The following is a 20,052-nucleotide window of genomic DNA, read 5'->3' on the forward strand; positions in this document are numbered from 1 at the left end:
AAATATGCCATCGGTTCAATATGGTAATGAGTTGTTATTACTTTGTACTATCACCAACGGATCATGTACATAATGGATGGTAAAAGTAACTCCCTCAGTGCCATCGGGCATTTAGCCGAACTGATATTGAAGAGTCGCTCAATACTAACTATTCGTGAAATTTAACCGATGGCAAAGGAGGGGGTCAGGAGAGGGTCTATCAACGTCATTGGGTTTTTTTCCATAACAGACGGTAAAAAGTTCAAAGTAATTACAGCGATGTCACTTGTGACGTATACCATGAGCATATTTTTAATTAAATTTTCTAAGTATAATGCGTGCGCAAACAAAAGGTTGCTTTAATTACACAACTCTACACTAAGCATTGTTATCCATATTTGCAAGGAAAAAGGTATATAAAATTGTCAGTGACCTGCCGTTACCAATAAAATAAACATTAATTACTCACAAGTCATAAGTCATGGTCTTATGAGCATATTTTTAATTAAATTTTCTAAGTATGATGCATGCGCAGACACAAGGTTGCTTTTTTTCAAGGTTGACAAAAGGTTGCTTTACTTACACAACTTTAAGGTTGACAAAAGGTTGACAAAAGGTTGCTTTATTTGCAAGGAAAAGGGTATATAAAATTCAGATAGTCATACTCATACTCGTATTACAATATATAAAAACAAATCTTGAAGTAGGTTTACATAAAATATAGTTATAAAATTAACAGCCAATGTCCAGTGGGTAGGGAATCATACGGATCGGATATTATTTGTTCGGATTTGGATCCATATTTCAATTTTTGCATATTTGGCTATTTGGATACGAATAATTTACAGATAGGAATTTGGATACAGCTACAATTTAAGTGGATATGGATACAGTTTTGATTTTAAAATCAAATACACATATGGATACAGATAATTATCTGTATCCGTATATTTTAAGTTTTCATATATCTGTTTATCCGACAGAATTCACATCCGATTTCTTTTCTCAATCCCAATTTCCACTCCCATTCCTTCGACTTCTTCTCCCACGGAACCTGTGAATCCACCAAATAGATTAAAATTCGTAGTTGCTCTTGCAAACTAGTGACGAAATATGATACAAGAAAACCATTCCTTCTAGTATTCTAAACCAAGTATGGTACAAGAGCCAACAAGATTCTTTTGTCTAAGAATTATTTTTCATTGTTTTTCTTTTAGTATTCTAGACCATTCCTTCTAGTATTCTAGACCAAGTATGATACATAATTGGATGGCTTGACCTCCAACCTTTACTCAAAAAAAAAAAAAAAAACAAAACAAAACAAATATGATACAAAAACCAACAAGATGTTATTTTTGTCTAAACAATAAAATTCCTGCTTCCAACACCCTTCCTACTATTCTGATCAAGTTCAAGGTCTTGATCTTCTTGACCTAGTCAGATTCAATATATAGATTATTCCTTGTAAAAAAAATGAAATTAGGAATTCATATTAAATATCCGAACTATATCCGTATTCATATTTGTATCCATGTAATATCCGATTCGCATCCGTATCCATTTAATATCTGCATCAGTATTCATATCCGTGTAATATCCAATCCGTATCCATATCCTAAAAATAAATACAAATACAGATATGGTTTTGCCACTATCAGATCCGTATCCGATCTGTTTGCACCCTACCAGTGGGCCACGACACTTGATAGTAATGTTTTTGGAACAATTGAAAGAAAAGGATTCTAATTTTGTTCCTATATTCAATAATGGAGGCTGAGCCTATTCTTCGTCTTCAGAAAATAAAATAAAACATTCCTATAAAAACCATCAATATATGCATGTTCTCCAAAGCTCACTATACCAAATAAGTATATGATTACTGCTCTAATTAACAGTCTCCTCCGAGGAAGGAAACAACCCAACAAAATATTGAGCAATATCGCTTTTGGTTTATTTTTTATTTTCAAGCACCATGTCTTTTAGTAAGCTTTTCTCGTTATGGCCAATAGTTATCGGTCTAATGCTATGTTGTTTGTTCTCCATTCCATGTGGGGCCAAGATTCATCACCATACCTTTGTTGTAAGTGATTTCTCTTCTTAATTTTATAATCCATGCAGTTTCCTTTTATCAAATGGCAACTTTTCAATTTCCAAAAGGACAATCCAACTCATGAGCTCATCACGCGAATGTTGGAGTTGAGAGTAGGTTCCATTATATATAGGCTTTACCTTAGACTTTAATATACATTGTGGGGCTAATTAGCATTATCCACTCCAAATTCGATCCATTTTCACCCCTAGATCAAGGCAATATACTTGTGTAAAGGGAACAAGTGAGGTTATGGTACCTGTTTTGTAAAGTGCGGATTGGTCCTTACTATTCATCCATATTTTTGTTTGTAAAGTCTAAACAGTCAATCCGAACTGCTTATAATATAATATTTATATGAAAATTTACATGGAGATCATATTTTACAAGTTTTAGATAGGTTAAAAATCACTACTTGGGTGGTTCAAAATATTTGTTTTTTTTCGCTTAAACAGATTCAAGAAGCTACCTACACCCGGCTCTGCAATAATACAAAGAGCATTCTAACTGTCAATGGATCATATCCGGGACCCACTATCTCTGCTCGCAAAGGCGACACAGTCTATGTCAAGGTCATCAACAGAGGGAACAAGAACATCACTATCCATTGGTACTATACAAACATAGTACATACATAAAGAATCTGTTATTTGCATTATTATGCAAGACACATGTATTCATCTAATTTCTATCTATAGGCATGGCGTAATCCAACCGAGGGACCCGTGGTCAGATGGACCGGAATACATTACTCAGTGCCCTATCCAACCAAGAGCCAACTACACACAACGGATCCAATTTACAGAAGAAGAAGGCACGCTCTGGTGGCATGCACATAGCGAATTTGATCGTGCTACTGTTCACGGTGCTATTGTTATTCACCCGAAGCTTGGAACCACCTTCCCCTTCCACAAACCCCATAAAGAATTCACGTTGATTCTAGGAGAATGGTGGAACAAAAACATAACAGATGTGTACCAAACTGCAATTGAGAGTGGCGGTCAATTCGATTTGTCTGATGCCAACACCATCAATGGACAGCCTGGTGACTTCATGCCATGCTCAGCAAATGGTAATTTATTGTTCCCGGTATAGGAAGTTGTTTATTTATAATGCAAGTTGTTAATGCTTCATAAGATGGAGATTCTCTTGGACAAAGTTTGTTACTTTATCAATTTAAACACAATTAGGAACCAAATTTATTATTTTTTTCAAATATAATGTGATCTAACTACGTGTATCTTTCATTTTTTTTTTTGTTGCAGAAACGTTTAAGGTACAAGTCGAACAAGGCAAAATGTACCTCCTCCGTGTAATAAATGCAGCGATGGAAAATGCATTCCTTTTTGGGGTTTCTGGCCACAATGTAACGGTGGTTGGAACTGACGCCAGCTATACGAAGCCTTATGTGAATAAATTTATCATGATCACCCCGGGCCAAACGATGGACCTCCTCTTACAGGCCAATCAATTCAAAAACTCTTCTGCCCCATTCCGTTATTACATGGTCGCAGCTCTATACTTTGATGGAAGTTCTAGAGCTGATAGAGATTGGAATGAAGCTGTAGCTATTTTAGAATACAAAAATAATCATTTCTCGCCATCAATAAAACCGGTTTTCACATCCTTACCAAAGCACAACGACACTAATGCATCAGCTGCGTTCACTAGTGGTCTTCGCTCACTGGCCAGCTCAGATGATCCAGCTGTCATAACCCAAACTGTCGATGTCAAAATGTATATCACGATATCTTCGAATGAACAATTGTGCCCTAAAAGCACATGTGACGGTGCAAACGGTAGTAGGTTTGCTGCTAGTATGAACAATGCTAGTTTCCAAAACCCAAAAATTGCTGTGCTAGATGCATATTATAATTCTATAGCCGGTGTGTACACCACTGACTTCCCTGACGAACCACCGCTCTTCTTCAATTTTACTGATGCAGAATATCAAGAGAATGCAAAATTTGTTGATAAATCGACAAAAGTGAAAGTGCTCGAGTATAACACAATCATGGAGATTGTGTTTCAGGGCACTAACTTAGTAGACGGACAGGTTACCCATCCAATACACTTGCATGGCCACAGCTTCTATGTCATTGGAAGAGGAACCGGGAACTTCGACAACACAACAGATCCTCTGAGTTACAACTTGGTTGATCCGCCATATCAGAACACTTTGGGTGTGCCGAAGAACGGTTGGGCAACTATCCGCTTTAGGGCAGCTAATCCGGGTGAGTTTATTCTTTTTCCTTTTTTTCTTTTAAATATCAAATTTATTGAATCTTTTTATAGATTTCATTTTGACAATCAAAGGTGTTACACAACTACAATTAATGAGAACGATCTGGTTAGCAATATTTGATTAGATAGTTGATCCGGACTAATTAAGTAGATCAGCAAAATTAATCAAATAGTAGATTAGTTATTGTTACAAATTGTTGTTTTGAGTGTTTTTCAGACAATAATCATAAAATATTTTGGTTTTGCAATTAAATTAGGTGTTTGGCTCATGCACTGTCACTATGAAACGCACTTAATCTGGGGAATGGATACTGTGTTCATAACAAAGAACGGTAATAGTACAGAGGCAAAAATGCTGCCTCCCCCTTCTGACAGGCCTCCTTGCTGATTTTACTCGAGCATTGTATTATTTTTTTTCAAAGGTGAGTTTGTACTGATTATTTATTGTATATTAATAAAACAAATAATTTTGAAATATCTTTTCCTCGTTAAAATTATGGTTGGATTTTAACTTGTTATACATTTGTAAATGGATAAACAGATGAATAAAGATTGAGTATACGAAAAAGACAGTAAAGTATAAGCTGGATTGGAGAACAGGGAGATGCAAGATTTAATTAAAGGAGGTGTTAAGATCTGTCACAAAAAACTAAATCAGAAACTAAGTAGAGTTTATTGTCACTTGGGCTTCTTTTACTTGTACACCCAATTACTTGTGGTAATTAATTTTAGTTGATTTACTTGAATGGTATACAAGATCCATTGATGAATTGTTATGTACCATCAAATATCCATTGATGCATTGTTTCTAGGCCCAAAATGAAACTCAGGTAATTGGGCTCAAATAAAAGAATTATCTTCTAGGCCCAAAATGAAACTCAAGTAAACGGGCAAAAGTTTGACTTCATACATTTCTTATTAAATGAGGGTTCAAAATGCCTTCATTTTTTGTGTCTCCAGCCTTCATTTTTAAAATGATAATAACTCAAAATTTAAATTACAAACTTTATTTTCTCTATGTGCTCATAAAAAATTATCACATTTTGATTTTGTTTATATATGAATCAATAAGTTAAAAAATCAACATCTAGAGTAGTTAATTTTGTAATACTTTCGGAGTTTTGAGCGTACCACAAAATTCTCAATTGAGAATTCAGAAAAGATATATGTTTTAATATAAAAGTGAGGTATTGAATTAAATTGTTGTCACAAACTAACAAATTAGAAAACTGAATATTTATTCTATATATACATGCTATATATTCTTTTATATATTAATAAAGACTAAAATAGAAATTTTATAAATTTAAAATGAATTTTAATATAAAAGCCAATATATCATGCCTCTAATTTGAATATACATACTGTTTCAGAAGACAAAATATAATTTCAATAATTTTAAAAAGGGAAAAAAAATTTTATGCCACCCCAAAACTTGGAAATTACCAAATTGCCACCTCAAAACTTAAAATTATCAAATTGCCTCCCCAAAACTATTCAAATTATGAAATTGCCCTATTTATACATCTAATATACATAATTGATTAAATTTTTTCTGAAAAGTATTGTATTAAAAACGTATTTTGATATTTCCAATTTTACCCTTCATTTGAAGGGATAAAATTTCAACTGCTCTCTCCAGTCCCCTTCCCTTCCAGTCAAATTTTTTGTTTCGCTCCCTCCCTGGTTCGCTACCCTCCCAAAATCAAACACACTCCCTCAACCCTGACTCTCACTACAGCAGAAATACCCTTCTGCGACCGGCCAAATGGGTCGCAGATGGGTGAAGCGCCGGTCGCAGAAGGTCTGAACCGGTCCCAGATGGTTGAAATGGGTCGCAGAAGACCCCTTCAGCGACCGACTAGATCCGTCACGGATGCGACATGATGACGTGGCTAAGAACTTATCAGAGACCAACTGAGCGGTCACAGAAGGTTCCCATATGGGTCGCAGAAGCGTATTATTTTTTTTTTTGTTATTTTTTTTATTATTTTTCTTTTCTCCAATTGGTACGAAATGTATCAAACAAATTTAATATTAAACCCATTTTGTTCATATATTTTTCTCCAGCTCCAATTGGTACGAAATGTAATTCATAAGCATTTAACATCAAATAACAATTTCCACAGAATATGCAACCTTTATAGTCACTGGAATAAATGGAATTAAAATCAACACATCAAATTTCAATTTGTTTTATTATGATTATTCCAACAAATGACATATTAAATAGCACTGGAATAAACATATTTTGAACCATAACATTATATTATACAAACACAAATAAAATAAGGTGCCCAAAAATTGAAGACCTGAGTCTATCATTGAAAACCAACAACGAAGAAAATATAATATAAGCCAAATGAGCATAGACAAAGAAGCTGTACACTTGAAAAGATTATGGCACCGCCTTGAAGAAGCTGTACACTTGAAAAGATTACTCGAGTTGCATTGAGTTAATTGATATTTAGTTTGCCAAAATACTGGGTCTGCTAGTGGTTATACCAAATTTGTGCAGTAAAATACTGCAGTTGGTCTTATAATTACTATTGTTTACCAAGTTACTCGTACCATTTATAACGATCTGCAAACAAAGAATTTTAACCCTTTTTTCTCAAAATTTAGTCCTAATCTGTCTGTATATTACCAAGATATAGGTTAAGACGTCATAGAGTTACTGTCAAAATTCTAACTCATTGCCTTCTAAAGTAGAAACCAGCTTGTAGTCACCTTTCCAACTAAACAATTGTGCAGACATGATAGTACATAAAAATAAATACCGTGACAGAACAACAAACTTGAGACTTATTGCCTGGTACGTACGGAGCTGTTATCACAAACAACATTGTCAGGAAAGGAAGATCCAATTCACCTAAATCATCAACGAAAACAAAAGGCATGCGTCAAGGGTTTCAAACTAAACAAAAGGCTATATATCAAATTGCTCAATGGTCAATTGGTTTCAAACTTGCAGAAAATTTGATACATGGCCTATATCAAAATAGCAAACATATCTACAATTTTGATAAAAGTGTTGTGTTGGTTTTTACTATTGCAAATAAGTTTCTTGTTTATATACCCTATCCCAGAACTAATATGAATAATATAATAAAAATCAAAACCTGTCCTTAATGTCAGCAATGACTTTGTCTACCACTTGAACTGGGAATTTCTTGCCACTTAGCTTCTTTCTTAGTTCAGCCACTGAGAAAGCCCTGTTTCAGATAATTGATACAAGTAATTAATTTGAAATAATAATTAGAGAAAAAAATTTATCAGAACAAGAAACCCAGAATAACATATTTAGCAAAATTTTGATAAAGCTAATGGATCAGATCCAGTCAAATAAAGAATAAGATATTATACTGTATGAATTTTAAGGCTTTGATTTTTCTTGAAATCAATTCAAAGGGTAATTAAGTCATCCTAACTTTTCATGCTAATTATTTTCTGAGCCTTTACACAAAGTATATTGTTTTTCAGTTTTTTATTTACACAAGGATGTAATCATACTTTAAGAAATAAATAAATAAATTTGAGAAAGATCAAACCTCCCTGCAAGTAACTGAATAGCAACGTTTTCAGCTTCTTCTAATGTTCTTTTGCTTATCTCTTCCTCTTGACAGCTACTCATATCATCTAAATTAACTACTCGAAAAAATATATATTGTAAAACAGTTTATCTGACACATTAGCAAAACAGTTTACCATTACATTTTACATTTCAAATATAAAATTGTAACTTCCACATGAAAAGTTTAGGAAGGAAAAAAGAACTTACTGGTTGCCGCTTCTGTTGACCATTAAATAACACTGAAGTTATATAGTTTATTTTCATGCTGGTGCGCATGCATCTCTCTAATCACACGACCTCACTCCGCATAACCAAATGTTGAAATTAAAAAGAACTTTACTGGTACAGGAAAACGATAAAAAGCACTTTACTGGTACCAGTCAAAATTGAACTGATGTACGTGCTTAGATCAACATTTCCCCTTTGCATCCTGGTACAATGATTGAAAGCCAAACAAAATATGAGAGATTTGATCAGATCGCCAAAACCAGGGACAAAATCGATTAAAATCGAAAAGAAAATTGAATTACAAAGGAGGCAAACCTTGACAGTGAAATCGTGTAATAGCTAGAGAGGAGGCAAACCTTGACAGTGGAGATCGAGAACGGAGAGGAGGAGATCGAGAACGGAGAGGAGAGGAGGAAAGAGCGTTTCCCAGCAGTGGAGGACAGTGAACGGTCGGTGGTCGATGCGTTCCTAGCAGTGAAGGCGAAGAGGAGGAGAGGAGAACGACGGCTACCGAAGGAGAAGAGAAAACGCAGCGTTCTTCCGATTTTTCAGCGGAGGTGTTCTTCTGATTTCGCAGCGCCGATTTTTTTTTTGCTAACCTAACACAAAACGCGGGAGAGAAGAAGTACTGGAGGCGTGTATTTCAGGTGACCTTCTGGGACCGGGCCAAATCGGTCCCAGAAAGGTGTGGGCGCCGGTCCCAGAAGGCTGTGAGTCAAATCCGTCCCCGCTGCTTTTTTTTTTTTTTTTTTTTTTTTGAAAGTCTTCTGCGACCGACGATTGGACTGGTCCCAGATGGATCATTTTGCTGTAGTATCTCTCCGGCGCTCTCGCTCCATCCTTCCCTTTGTCGCCGCCAGCCTGCTCCCCAGAACCCCAAACCAACGATCCCCTCTTCCAGCTACCCCGCTCTCCAATTCCAGCCCGTCTCTCCTCTACCGCACTCAACCGCTCAGTATCTCCTCTGATTCTCGCGCTAAAGCCTCCAAGCTATGGGATCAAGTCGCCCGCCAGCAACAGGTGTCTTCAATCTTTCCTTCTTTTTCTATTTTTCAGTTGATCAATTGTCTCTGATTTTATTGCTTTACCTTGAAGCGGTTGATTAAATGTAATGCGACAAGACAATATTTCTTTGAGTGACAGGCTGTAATGAAGCAATTTTATGGAAGTGACAATTACAATTAAGACTAGGTAGCATACGGAAACTAAAAGACATGAAATGCAAAATTATTAATTAATTTAACATGAAATCTTTATTGTTCCATCGGAAGACCCAGTACAAAACCAAGTATTGCTTGGATCAAATGCAACTAATCGTACCCATCCTAATTGATCAGTTTACAGTTTAAATAAACGAAGAAACAAGTTCTGGTATATACAGGAAAGGTCAAGACAGGAAAGATGTTGCATAAAAAAAAGGCCAAAACTGTTACTTCAAGATATACTGTCTTTTAATGCTGGTATAGAGCATCCAAGGCAGTAATACAATCAAAGAAAAGATTTCGGCCATTTACTTGGAATTCTATCTATCAGTGCATAACTAAATCCAAATCTAAGTGATGCATTTTGCATTAAATATTCTAGAAGAACTTGCTATTTAAGTGAGTATTAATCAGTGGTCATTTTTTATTTGTAAATTTGAAATAGAATTTCTAATTTCTATCTCATTTTATACTTGTCATTACACAGAATTTTCAAAGATATCATCCGTGGCATTGGTAATAGAGCACAAGAATACATGTCAGTAGCACCACTGGAGCAAACCCATAGCACATCAGCATTAGTGCTATGATAGCACACATACTGGAGCAAACCCATAGCACATCAACATCACCACTATGATAGCACATAACATCAGAAGTTGTGAAGATGTAACAATGTTGGTTAGAGAGTTTGTTAGAGATTCAATTAGGTGGTTAGAACTCTAATTAAGAGTCTAAACCATATTTAGTCAAGACAGGATCTTAGACAAGCATCTCTTTTTATACATCAATGTAATTGTACATTTTACAATCAATGAATGAAAATTACAAAAATTTTAAAATCCCTCTTAACTTCTATCTCTGTTTAGAATTGGCATGAAAATCTGAACTCTAATTAAATAATTATTGCAAACTTCTGGCTGCTACAATTTGTAATGTTACTACTTTTACTTTAGTTGATTGAAAGCAGGTAACAACATAAATGCTACTATTGCAATATGACAATTAGCACCAACATCTTTTTGCTTAGATGTATCATGACACAACACTGATTAGTATCCGAAATGAATGTCTGACAAGGAAATGTATATTTGGTATTTCTCTTACCAAATGACATACAAGACATACAATTTTTCTTATAGAAGTAATCTACTTAATAGCAAAAAAAAAAAATCAGTGTTACATCTTCATAATAGAAAAAAAAAAAAAAAAAAAACAGCACCATTACATCAAATTGCTGGTGCACAAAAACCAGCATCTTACATGCTATATCAGGTCCCTAACAAAAAAGTAAGCCTTTTGCTTACTGATACACTTCTGATAACAAAAGAAATGTGTTATTGATAACAAAATATGGGCATAATTACTCTAACAACACTACTCAGATTCTTCATCATCAACTTCATCGTCGTCATCACTATCGTAAGCTTTTTGTTTACCCTTTCCAAAACCTTTTTGAATCTGTAAATTATGTGAAGCTATCGTTAATTAGTTTACCCTTTCCAAAACTTCATTGTCATCATCACTATACATAAAAGGAAAAAAATGAAATTATTTCTGGTGCAGCTCATATAAAACATCAAAACATCATGTACAGCATTGCAATATCAGAAAATATAAAACACGTCGCATGCCTCTAAGGCATGTTGAGTCTCATGGTTATGTATAGACACTGAATTTTCAATAGCAACATGGGGAACTAGTGGGTGAATAAGTGCTAGCTGAACTAAAGATCCTACAAGTAACAAACAGAGTTATTGTAAAACAGATCATGTAAGCCTGATTTGAGTTGCCAAGGCGTTACTTTCCCCTAATTTATGACTAAACATCCCTCAAGGACCATTAATTATGCAAGTAATCCTCAGTTATGTGCTTTCAATACTCATGCAAGCCTGATTTGACTTCAGTTTTGCCTAAGGTTTGAACAATATAGCTTGTTAAGACTCAATTGTGGCTAAGTTACTCCACATTGGTACAGTAGATACCAGTACTGAGCTGGCCAAAATCTAAATGTTGCTTTATTTCTTTTTTGAATGAGAGGGTTGTGGCCATTCATAATAGCACCAATTACCCACCAAAACCCCAGAATTCAATATTTGAAAAAATTGATTTCATCTATTTGAAAAACGTATTTACCCACCAAGACAGCGGAGGAGAGACGGCGGAGATAGGCCGAGCAGAGACAGCGGAGAGGCTGAGGAAGAGAGGCGAAGGGGTTGATTTCGGAGCAAGAGAGGCGGAGGAAGAGAGGCAGAGCAAGAGAGGCTGATTTCGGATTTATAGTGAAAGAGAGGCGGAGGCAGGGTGAAAGACAGAAAGAGAGACGGAGGAAGGGTGAAAGGAAGGGTTCTGGAGATATCAAGTTTAGAAGTTTATTAGTTGAATTGAAGGGTAAAATTGGAAATATCAAAATACGTTTTTAATACAAAACTTTTCAGAATAAATTTAATCAATTATGTATATTAGATGTATAAATGGGGCAATTTCATAATTTGAATGGCTTTGGGGTGGCAATTTGATAATTTTAAGTTTTGGGGTGGAAATTTGATAATTTCCAAGTTTTGGGGTGGCATAAAAAAAATTTCCCTTTCAAAAAATATACATAGAAATTTTCAAAGGTCCCTAACTCAAATCCTTTACAAGAAGAAGAAAGTTGCATCTTTTCTTTCATGGTATCTGGAAGCTGCTTGATTCTTCCAGAAAATGATATGATTCCAAACAAAACCTAACTAGAGCTCAGGTTTTGAACCAAATGGTAATGATTCTAAGAAAGCTAAGTTTCTTGTGTCATAAAAACGCCTGAGAAAATTATTACCAAATTATGCATTTTCTTTTTTAAGAAAGCAAAAAGAATCAAGGAGCCAAATTTGACCAAGTATGAAACCTAGCTCAAGGTGTTTTATAGGTCCCGAAAAATCCATAGTGTGACATACTTCATACTGAACTAAAATTATCACATTTCAGTTTTGTTTATATGTGAATCAATAAGTTAAAAAATCAACTTCTAGAATAGTTTTGCAATACTTTCGTAGTTTTGAGTGTACCACAGAATTCTCAATTGAGAATTCAGAAAAGATATATGTTTGTTGTACACAACAAGTGAGGTACTGTATTAAATTGTTGTCACAAACTGACAAATTAGAAGACTGGATATTTCCTCTGTACATGCTATATATTATTTTAATATTAATAAAGTCTCAATTAGATGTTTTATAAATATAAAATGAGTTTTAATATAAAAGTCAATATATCATGCCTATAATTTGAATATATATACCTAACGTTTGTGTGATGAAAAATTTAGAAGACTAAATATGATATTATAAATTTTAGAAAGAAAATTTTATAATTTCAATAAATTTTAAAAATATACATAAAAATTTTCAAAGGTCCCTAATTCAAATCCTTTCCAAGACGAAGCAAGCTGCATCTTTTCTTTCATGGTATCTGGAAGCTACTTGCTTCTTCCAGAAAATTATATGATTCCAACAAAACCTAACTAGAGCTTTTCAGGAAAGAACCAAATGGTGATGATTCTAAGAAAGCTACGTTTCTTGTGTTATAAAAACGCCTGGGATAATTATTACCAAATTATGCTTTCTCTTTTTTAAGAAAGCAAAAAGATTCAAGGAGCCAAATTTGACCAAGTATGAAACCTAGCTCAAGGTGTTTGATAGGTCCCCAAAAATCCAGTGTGACGTAGTTCACACTGAACTAATACACAGATTAATTAGTCCTTATTGACTCTTGATTAATCTGAAAAAAAAAATATAACCTGAAAAAAATATATAATAACTAAACTAAATTTCAGAATGGACCCATATGTCAGTGGCCTACGCCTTCACCTGCACCCGCCTTCTCTCTGACTCTGTCCCTACTCTATATCTCTCCCTCTTGATCGAGCTCTCTTGCCTTCTCTCTTTTCTTGGGAATGTTGATGTCGAACAAAGCCCCGGGACTTAGTGTGTTATTGACATGTCCTTGTGGTTTCTTTCTTTTGATAAGCCTTTGGGCTACATAATTTTTCTAATTATGTGAATCGAGTATGGTTTAAACAACCAATCGGGTGCTTAAAATTGTTGATTTATAGCTTGACCACTCGAACTGATTTTTCTTGGTTTGGTGATTTCTATGCTTGATTAATATGTTGTTTAAATCTCAGTTTGGTTTAGAACCATTATTCTAATCATGTCATTTGGTTTTGATTCTATAAGTTACTGGTATGATTTTTGTGATGTCAGAGACCAATTTGTAAATTTTGGTAAGCTAGAGGGAATAGTTACAATTTCTGAGAATCTGTTAATAATTATCCCTCATCAGAGGGGCTTAGCTATACAAATTGATTTTTTTTTTAAATATGTGGGCTGATATGTTAATTAATAGATCGTTAGTAATTTCCCTTTTTCTGATGGCTTAGATGAAAATTTTGACTTTTTAAATGTGGAACTCGGCTAGAAATGAATTAAAATGTTTGTCCCTTTTAGACCGATTGGGCTCGGCTATAATCTTTTTATAAAAATTGGGCTATGGCCCATACCAAAAATAAAAGAATGTAAGATAAATGAATTTTTTGGATTGGGCCTTCTCTTTTAGAAAATAAATAAAACAGAAACTTAAATTTAGATTTGGGCTCTTTGTGTTATTGGGCCGAAAATTAAAAAAATATGGAGTTTCTTTTAACATCGGATTTGGGCCTTTTAACATGGGCGGAATTAAATAGAAAGGGATTTTATGTACCCTACTAAGCACTTGGTGTGGTTATCACCTAAATTAGCACAAGGTAATACACAGAAGGAAATACAGTAAAAGTTTATGTTTTACTTTACATTTATATCTCTGTTTTTAAAGTTCAAACAGTCAATCAGAATCGTTCAATATGATATCTATATTAAAATAAGCTTGGAGACTAAATTTATATATATATATATATTTTTTTAGTATTTATTTGTTATTTGACTTATTTTTAAGATAAATATTTTTTTGAATGATTCATAATCTTCCCAATCAATAAATTTCTATCTAAAAATATAGTAACTTTTTTTTTAAATATATAAGGTTTGGTCTCCATCACATTTTAACATAAAAATATTATTTAATAATTCAGATCGACTGTTTAAACCTTGAATCAGAGATACAAAATCTGCAAACACCCAACTTACTTTATTTGAACTTTGAAGTAAAATATAACTTTTATTTCATCAAATACCCAACTCACTCTACTGTATATACTTATCAAGTATATTAGTACAAGTGCTATGTCATGAATCAACTAATGGAGACTTTTATATTTGGTGATTCATGCTTAATATCTACAAATCACACACAAATTACCCTCCTCCCAATATTGTTATATTCATATCAAATTATATTGACAACAAGGGTGTTCTTAGGCTCATCAATCATTTGCTAAACTTCATAATATATCGAAATGATTTTAAATGACAAATCTAAATAGTTAAAATCGATCTACTTCATACGTGATGCATTTACATATCAAATTATAAATTTTAAAATTAATTTAGTATAAAATTAACTGGACAAAAATAATAAAAATTAACATATTAAAATTAACTTATAAATATTTTCTGACCAATTGATTTTATACTATATTAATTAAAAAATTTATAATTTTGAGATGTAAATGTATTACTCGTGAAGCATATCAGTTTCAACAATTTAAATTCGTTATTTAAAGTCAATCCTATAAACTTTAAAATTAAGCTAACCAAAACGTTTGGTGAGCTCAAGAACTCTCTAATTCTACTCCAAGCTAGCATGCACTATGTTCATCAAGAACGAGTGGGCATAGCTCCAAAATCTATCAAATTAGCTTCAAATGACAAATCAAAACCGTTGAAACCGATCTACTTCACGAATGATGCGTGTACATGCAAAAATTTCAAAATTTCAAATTTATTTAATACAAAGTCTAGCAGTAAAAAAATGAAGATTTATGAGTTATTTTAATGCATTCAATTATGTAATTATTTTTTACCACTTGATTTTATATTTATTGAATTTGAAAATTTAAAATCTTTCATGTACACACATCACTCGTAAAATATATAGATCTGAAGAATTCGTAGTAGGGGTGTCAGCGGGTACGATACGGGTCGGGTGAAGATATTTTCATACCCGTACTCGTTATGATAACAAAAAAAAATCTTTACCCTTACCCGTCCTTTCGAATACGGTACAGGTCAGGTAAATGGATAAAAAAGTGTCATTAACATTTCGATTTATGCTTTCGATAAAATATTTTTCAAAATAAGAAAAAAAAATAATGAATACAACTAATTTGTATTATGAAAATTAAATAAAATACAAAATTTTATTGTATCATGTATCATCTTCATACAAATATATATCTATATATATAATTTTATTTTTAAAAATTATCTTATACCAAAACGGGTAAGATAACGGAAAAAAATCATTACCCTTACCCGTACCCAATTAGCTAACGGAAAAAAAATCTTACCCTTACCCGTGTTTTCGGATAAGATACGGGTCGGGTAAACGAGTAAAAGGGTGCCATTGATATTCCTAATTCGTAGTTTAAAATCAAATCAACAAATTTTAAAATTATACTCATAAAATCATTTTAATAAACAAAGTTCACGCTATTCGTCCAACGGAGTGACTGTTTGACTGAGTGCTAATTAATGTTTTGGGTAAATTTCGTCATAGGTCACTCAACTTTGTTATTTGTCACGAATTGGTCACTCAAGTTTGATTTGTTTCTTTTTAGTCACTCAACTTTGTTATTTGTCCCAATCAAGTCCCTCTGTAATTTTCCATCCAAAATCTTAACGGAATATGCATATTCCGTTAGCATTTTGGATGAAATATGCTCATTATGTTAATATTTTGGATGGAATGAGTATATTCAGTTAATATTTTGGACGGAATGGAAATATTCCGTTAAGATTTTGGATGTAAAAGTATAGAGAGACTTAATTGGGACAAATAACAAAGTTAAGTGACTAAAAAGTGACAAATCAAACTTGAGTGACCAATTCGTGATAAGTAACAAAGTTGAGTGGCCTCCATCGAAATTTACCCTAATGTTTTCCTTACCTCGTAACCAACATGCAAATAAAGGTGACACGTGTCCGACACAGAGATACGCACCTTAGTTGCATTTGTGTTTGAAGCTGGTGCTTCATGCTCTGTGAGGGAGATGGTGTTTCTTCATCATCCATAATTAATTGGATTGTTTGATAAATTATATTCAACCTGCGGGATAAAATTCTAACCTGCTACGTAAAAAACGTCTATTTAGATCGATAATCGGCCGACTAATCGTTAGCGGTGATCAAACAGTTATAGATTTTCTTAATTAATCGGTCAATTATTTCTGATTATGACCGATTATTTCTGATTAATCGCTTAACGGTACTCTATTCGTCCAACGAGTTATTCACAGTACTGTCTGCTATCTCCTTTTATTTTATTTTATTTTATTTTTTTCTGTAGAACTCTTCGACAACAAACTGTGTTGTTTTTTAAATTGACCCACTACACATTTGGCTTCGAGATAAAGCACAGAATATCCTGAGGTGTGAATATTGTTTATTTTTCTATCTAGGTGTGAATATTGTTTAATTAGTCGGGTAAGGCTACGGTGCTATGGGTTGCATAGAGAGCTACGGTGCTACGGTTTAATATTCGAGTTTTCAAAATTCTAACGGTCGATCTGAACCGTTTATCTTGTTCTCCATATTAATATGTGTTTGGAGATCAAATTTTATATTTTTTGAAATTTTTTTTACTATTTTTTTAGATAGGTAGAAAATAAAATATCTAAATGGTGCAGAATTTTTTAGATCAAGTGATTTTTTACCTATCTAAAAAAACAGTAAAAAATTTTCAAAAAATGTAAAATTTGGTCTCCAAATACATATTAATATGGAGAACAAGATGAACGGTTCGGATTGACCTTTAAAATTTTAAAAACTCAAATATTGAGCTGTAGCACCGTAGCCTTACCCTAATTAGTCTCTATGGGTTCTCTTTATTTCAGATGAAAAAAGTGATAAAAACGAAACAAATCAAACAATAAGAAATGAGTGAGTCTATGGTGCTATGCATATTACGATTTGTTACCGTGCTATGGCTTTATATTTGAGTTTTCAAATCCTAACGGTCGATCCGAACCGTTCATCTTGTTCTCCATATTAATATGTGTTTGGATGGTCCAGAATTTTCATATCAAGTGATTTTCTAAATATCTAAAAAAATAGTAAAAAAATTTCAAAAAATGTAAAATTTGGTCTCCAAACACATATTAATATGGAGAACAAGATGAACGGTTCGGATCGACCGTTAGAATTTGAAAACTTGAATATAGAGCCGTAGCACGGTAACAACCCATAATATGCATAGTACCATAGACTCACTCATATGAAATTCATAAAACTCATATGGCATCAACCAATCGGGTTGAGCTTGACTGTATATCAGATCCGATCTCATTTCAGTAGATCTATAGGAAACAAAACAAACCAGATCCATAGAAAACTCACATGCATGACTATCAAATTTGTTTCTTATTTGCATCGATCTTGACAGTCAAGGCTTGACTGAATCAGATTGTTTAGTGCTTTCTTCTTAGGGTTTATCTTATCTTCATTGTTGTTGGAGAGTGAAAGAGAGAAAGCAAGAGAGAGAATGAAGGAGGAGATTTTAAATTTCGATTAGGCGGGAGGAACAAATTTGTCGAGGGTTTATCTACACTTCATTCTAGATGGATGGACGGACACGATGAGAAGATGATACAATCCGTGAGAGGTGGTGATAGACAATGAGAAGAGAGGACACGGATTAGAATTAGGTGCTTCTCTCTCTCATTCCTCATTCCTCATTTCTGATGGATCAGGATTAGGCGGGAGGGAGGGAGGGAGCGAGAGTTCTGGTATGGCTTGGTACGGGATTGACAACTTGTATGGTTGTTTCTAAAATGCAAATTCTTATGAAAAAGAGAGATAATTATACAAAGGAGATGGAAAGATGATAAATGGAGACCAACTTTTGTTTGTTTACTACTATGTTACTCCGATACTTCACTTAGGGTTAGGGCTGCTAATGAGTCGAGCTGACTCGCGAATCAATGAGTTGAGCGGCTCAATATTTCATAACGAATCGGACTCGAAACTAAAAAATGCCCTAACTCGACTCGACTCACTTTTGAAAGAAAAAAGCTCGGCTCAGCTCGACTCATGTAAACACTTGGCTCGACTCGCGAGCTCGCGAGTCAGCTAATGAGCCGGCTCATATTACATGTTAAAAAAATGATCATTTAATTATTTTAAAGAAATAATTGAAGTGGGATAAAGATATTCTTGTGACTTTAAATTACATGTTGAAAAACTTTGATTATTTTTTAAAGAAATTTGAAAAAAATATCATTTCTTTAAAATAATTTCAAAATGCCGACTCATATTACATGTTGAAAAATTTTGAAAAAGGAAAAATTTGAAATTTGAAAAAATTTGAAATTTGAAACATTTGAAATCTAAAAAAATTTGAAATCTAAAAAAAATTGAAATCTGAAAAAATTTGAAATCTGAAAAAAATTTAAAATCTAAACAAATTTGAAATCTGAAAAAAAATTGAAATCTAAACAAATTTGGAATTTGGAATTTCAACTTTTTTTCAAATTTCAATTTTTTAATTTCAAATTTTTTCAGATCTCAAATTTTTTTCAGATTTCAAATTTTTTCAGATTTCAAATTTTTTAGTTTTCAAATTTTTCAGATTTCAAATTTTTTTCATATTTCAAATTTCAAATTTTTCCTTTTTCAAATTTCAAAATTTTTCAACATGTAATATGAGCCGGCATTTTGAAATTATTTTAAAGAAATTATCTTTTTTTCAAATTTTTTTAGATCATGTCTTTAAAAAATAATCAAAGTTTTTAAACATGTAATTTAAATTCACAAGAATATCTCTATCCCACTTCGATCATTTCTTTAAAATAGTTAAATGATCATTTTTTCAACTTGTAATATGAGCCGGCTCGCAAGCTCACGAGCCGAGTTGAGCCAAGTGCAGGATTTCATGATGCGAATCGGATAAAATAAAAAAAATTTAATCCGATAACATCTAAGATCGTTCTATTATTGCTAATTTATCCATGTCGTAATCATATACATATATTCCTACAAGAGGGAATTTTATATCATACCTATGATCTTTAACGTAGCTTGATTCCTCTGAGGTTCACCTTGAATCCGAAACAAGAACGGTGTCGAATTCGTGCTAGCGAACTCTCTTCCGCGTCTAGCTTTTCACCCGTCTATTAATCGATTGTATAATCAATCGATATATATTTTAGCAAAATGTTTTGGAGGAAAAACTCTAAACTCACTTGAGAGAGAGAAAAGCCATACCAGATGTATATATTTTGTTCTATTATTTACAGCCATTAAAATATAATTAGACTCTTTAAATTCGTATTAAAACATGAACAGAATTCGAAACAGCACATCAACTTCTGACCTTTCGTTACTAAAACTATCATAACTTTCTGTAGGGAATTCCAAACGACTTGAAACTTTCACCGTTGGATTCTAGATTCGAAGGGCTACAGAATTCATAGATCATACGCCCAGATTGGTTAATGTTTGCCCCTTCAAATGCTCATTGAAAGTTGCCTTAAAATCTGTCCATTTTGTAATCCGAATTTAATGGTCATAATCAATATTTGTTTGGGCTTATTCTCTTCTCAATTT

At 33.3% G+C, this 20,052-nt stretch overlaps 1 protein-coding gene across 1 annotated transcript; it reads left to right on the forward strand.

Moving 5' to 3' along the window:
- Window positions 1-1,833: 1,833 nt before the first annotated feature.
- LOC144557613 (putative laccase-9) lies at window positions 1,834-5,058 on the forward strand. Its single transcript, XM_078306209.1, has 6 exons — window positions 1,834-2,059; window positions 2,524-2,678; window positions 2,767-3,140; window positions 3,334-4,302; window positions 4,570-4,734; window positions 4,854-5,058. The coding sequence occupies exons 1-5, from the start codon at window positions 1,952-1,954 to the stop codon at window positions 4,698-4,700; spliced, it is 1,737 nt and encodes a 578-aa protein (XP_078162335.1). The 5' UTR covers window positions 1,834-1,951; the 3' UTR covers window positions 4,701-4,734; window positions 4,854-5,058.
- The last annotated feature ends 14,994 nt before the right edge of the window (window positions 5,059-20,052 follow it).

Source organism: Carex rostrata, chromosome 7, assembly GCF_964058835.1.
Source record: "Carex rostrata chromosome 7, lpCarRost1.2, whole genome shotgun sequence".
Lineage (NCBI taxonomy): Eukaryota > Viridiplantae > Streptophyta > Magnoliopsida > Poales > Cyperaceae > Carex > Carex rostrata.

Coding starts and splice junctions, on each gene's coding strand:
- LOC144557613 (XM_078306209.1), top strand. CDS start 1,952: ATGTCTTTTAGTAAGCTTTTCTCGTTATGGCCAATAGTTATCGGTCTA. Junction 2,060..2,523: donor TTCATCACCATACCTTTGTT/GTAAGTGATTTC, acceptor TCGCTTAAACAG/ATTCAAGAAGCTACCTACAC. Junction 4,303..4,569: donor CTTTAGGGCAGCTAATCCGG/GTGAGTTTATTC, acceptor CAATTAAATTAG/GTGTTTGGCTCATGCACTGT.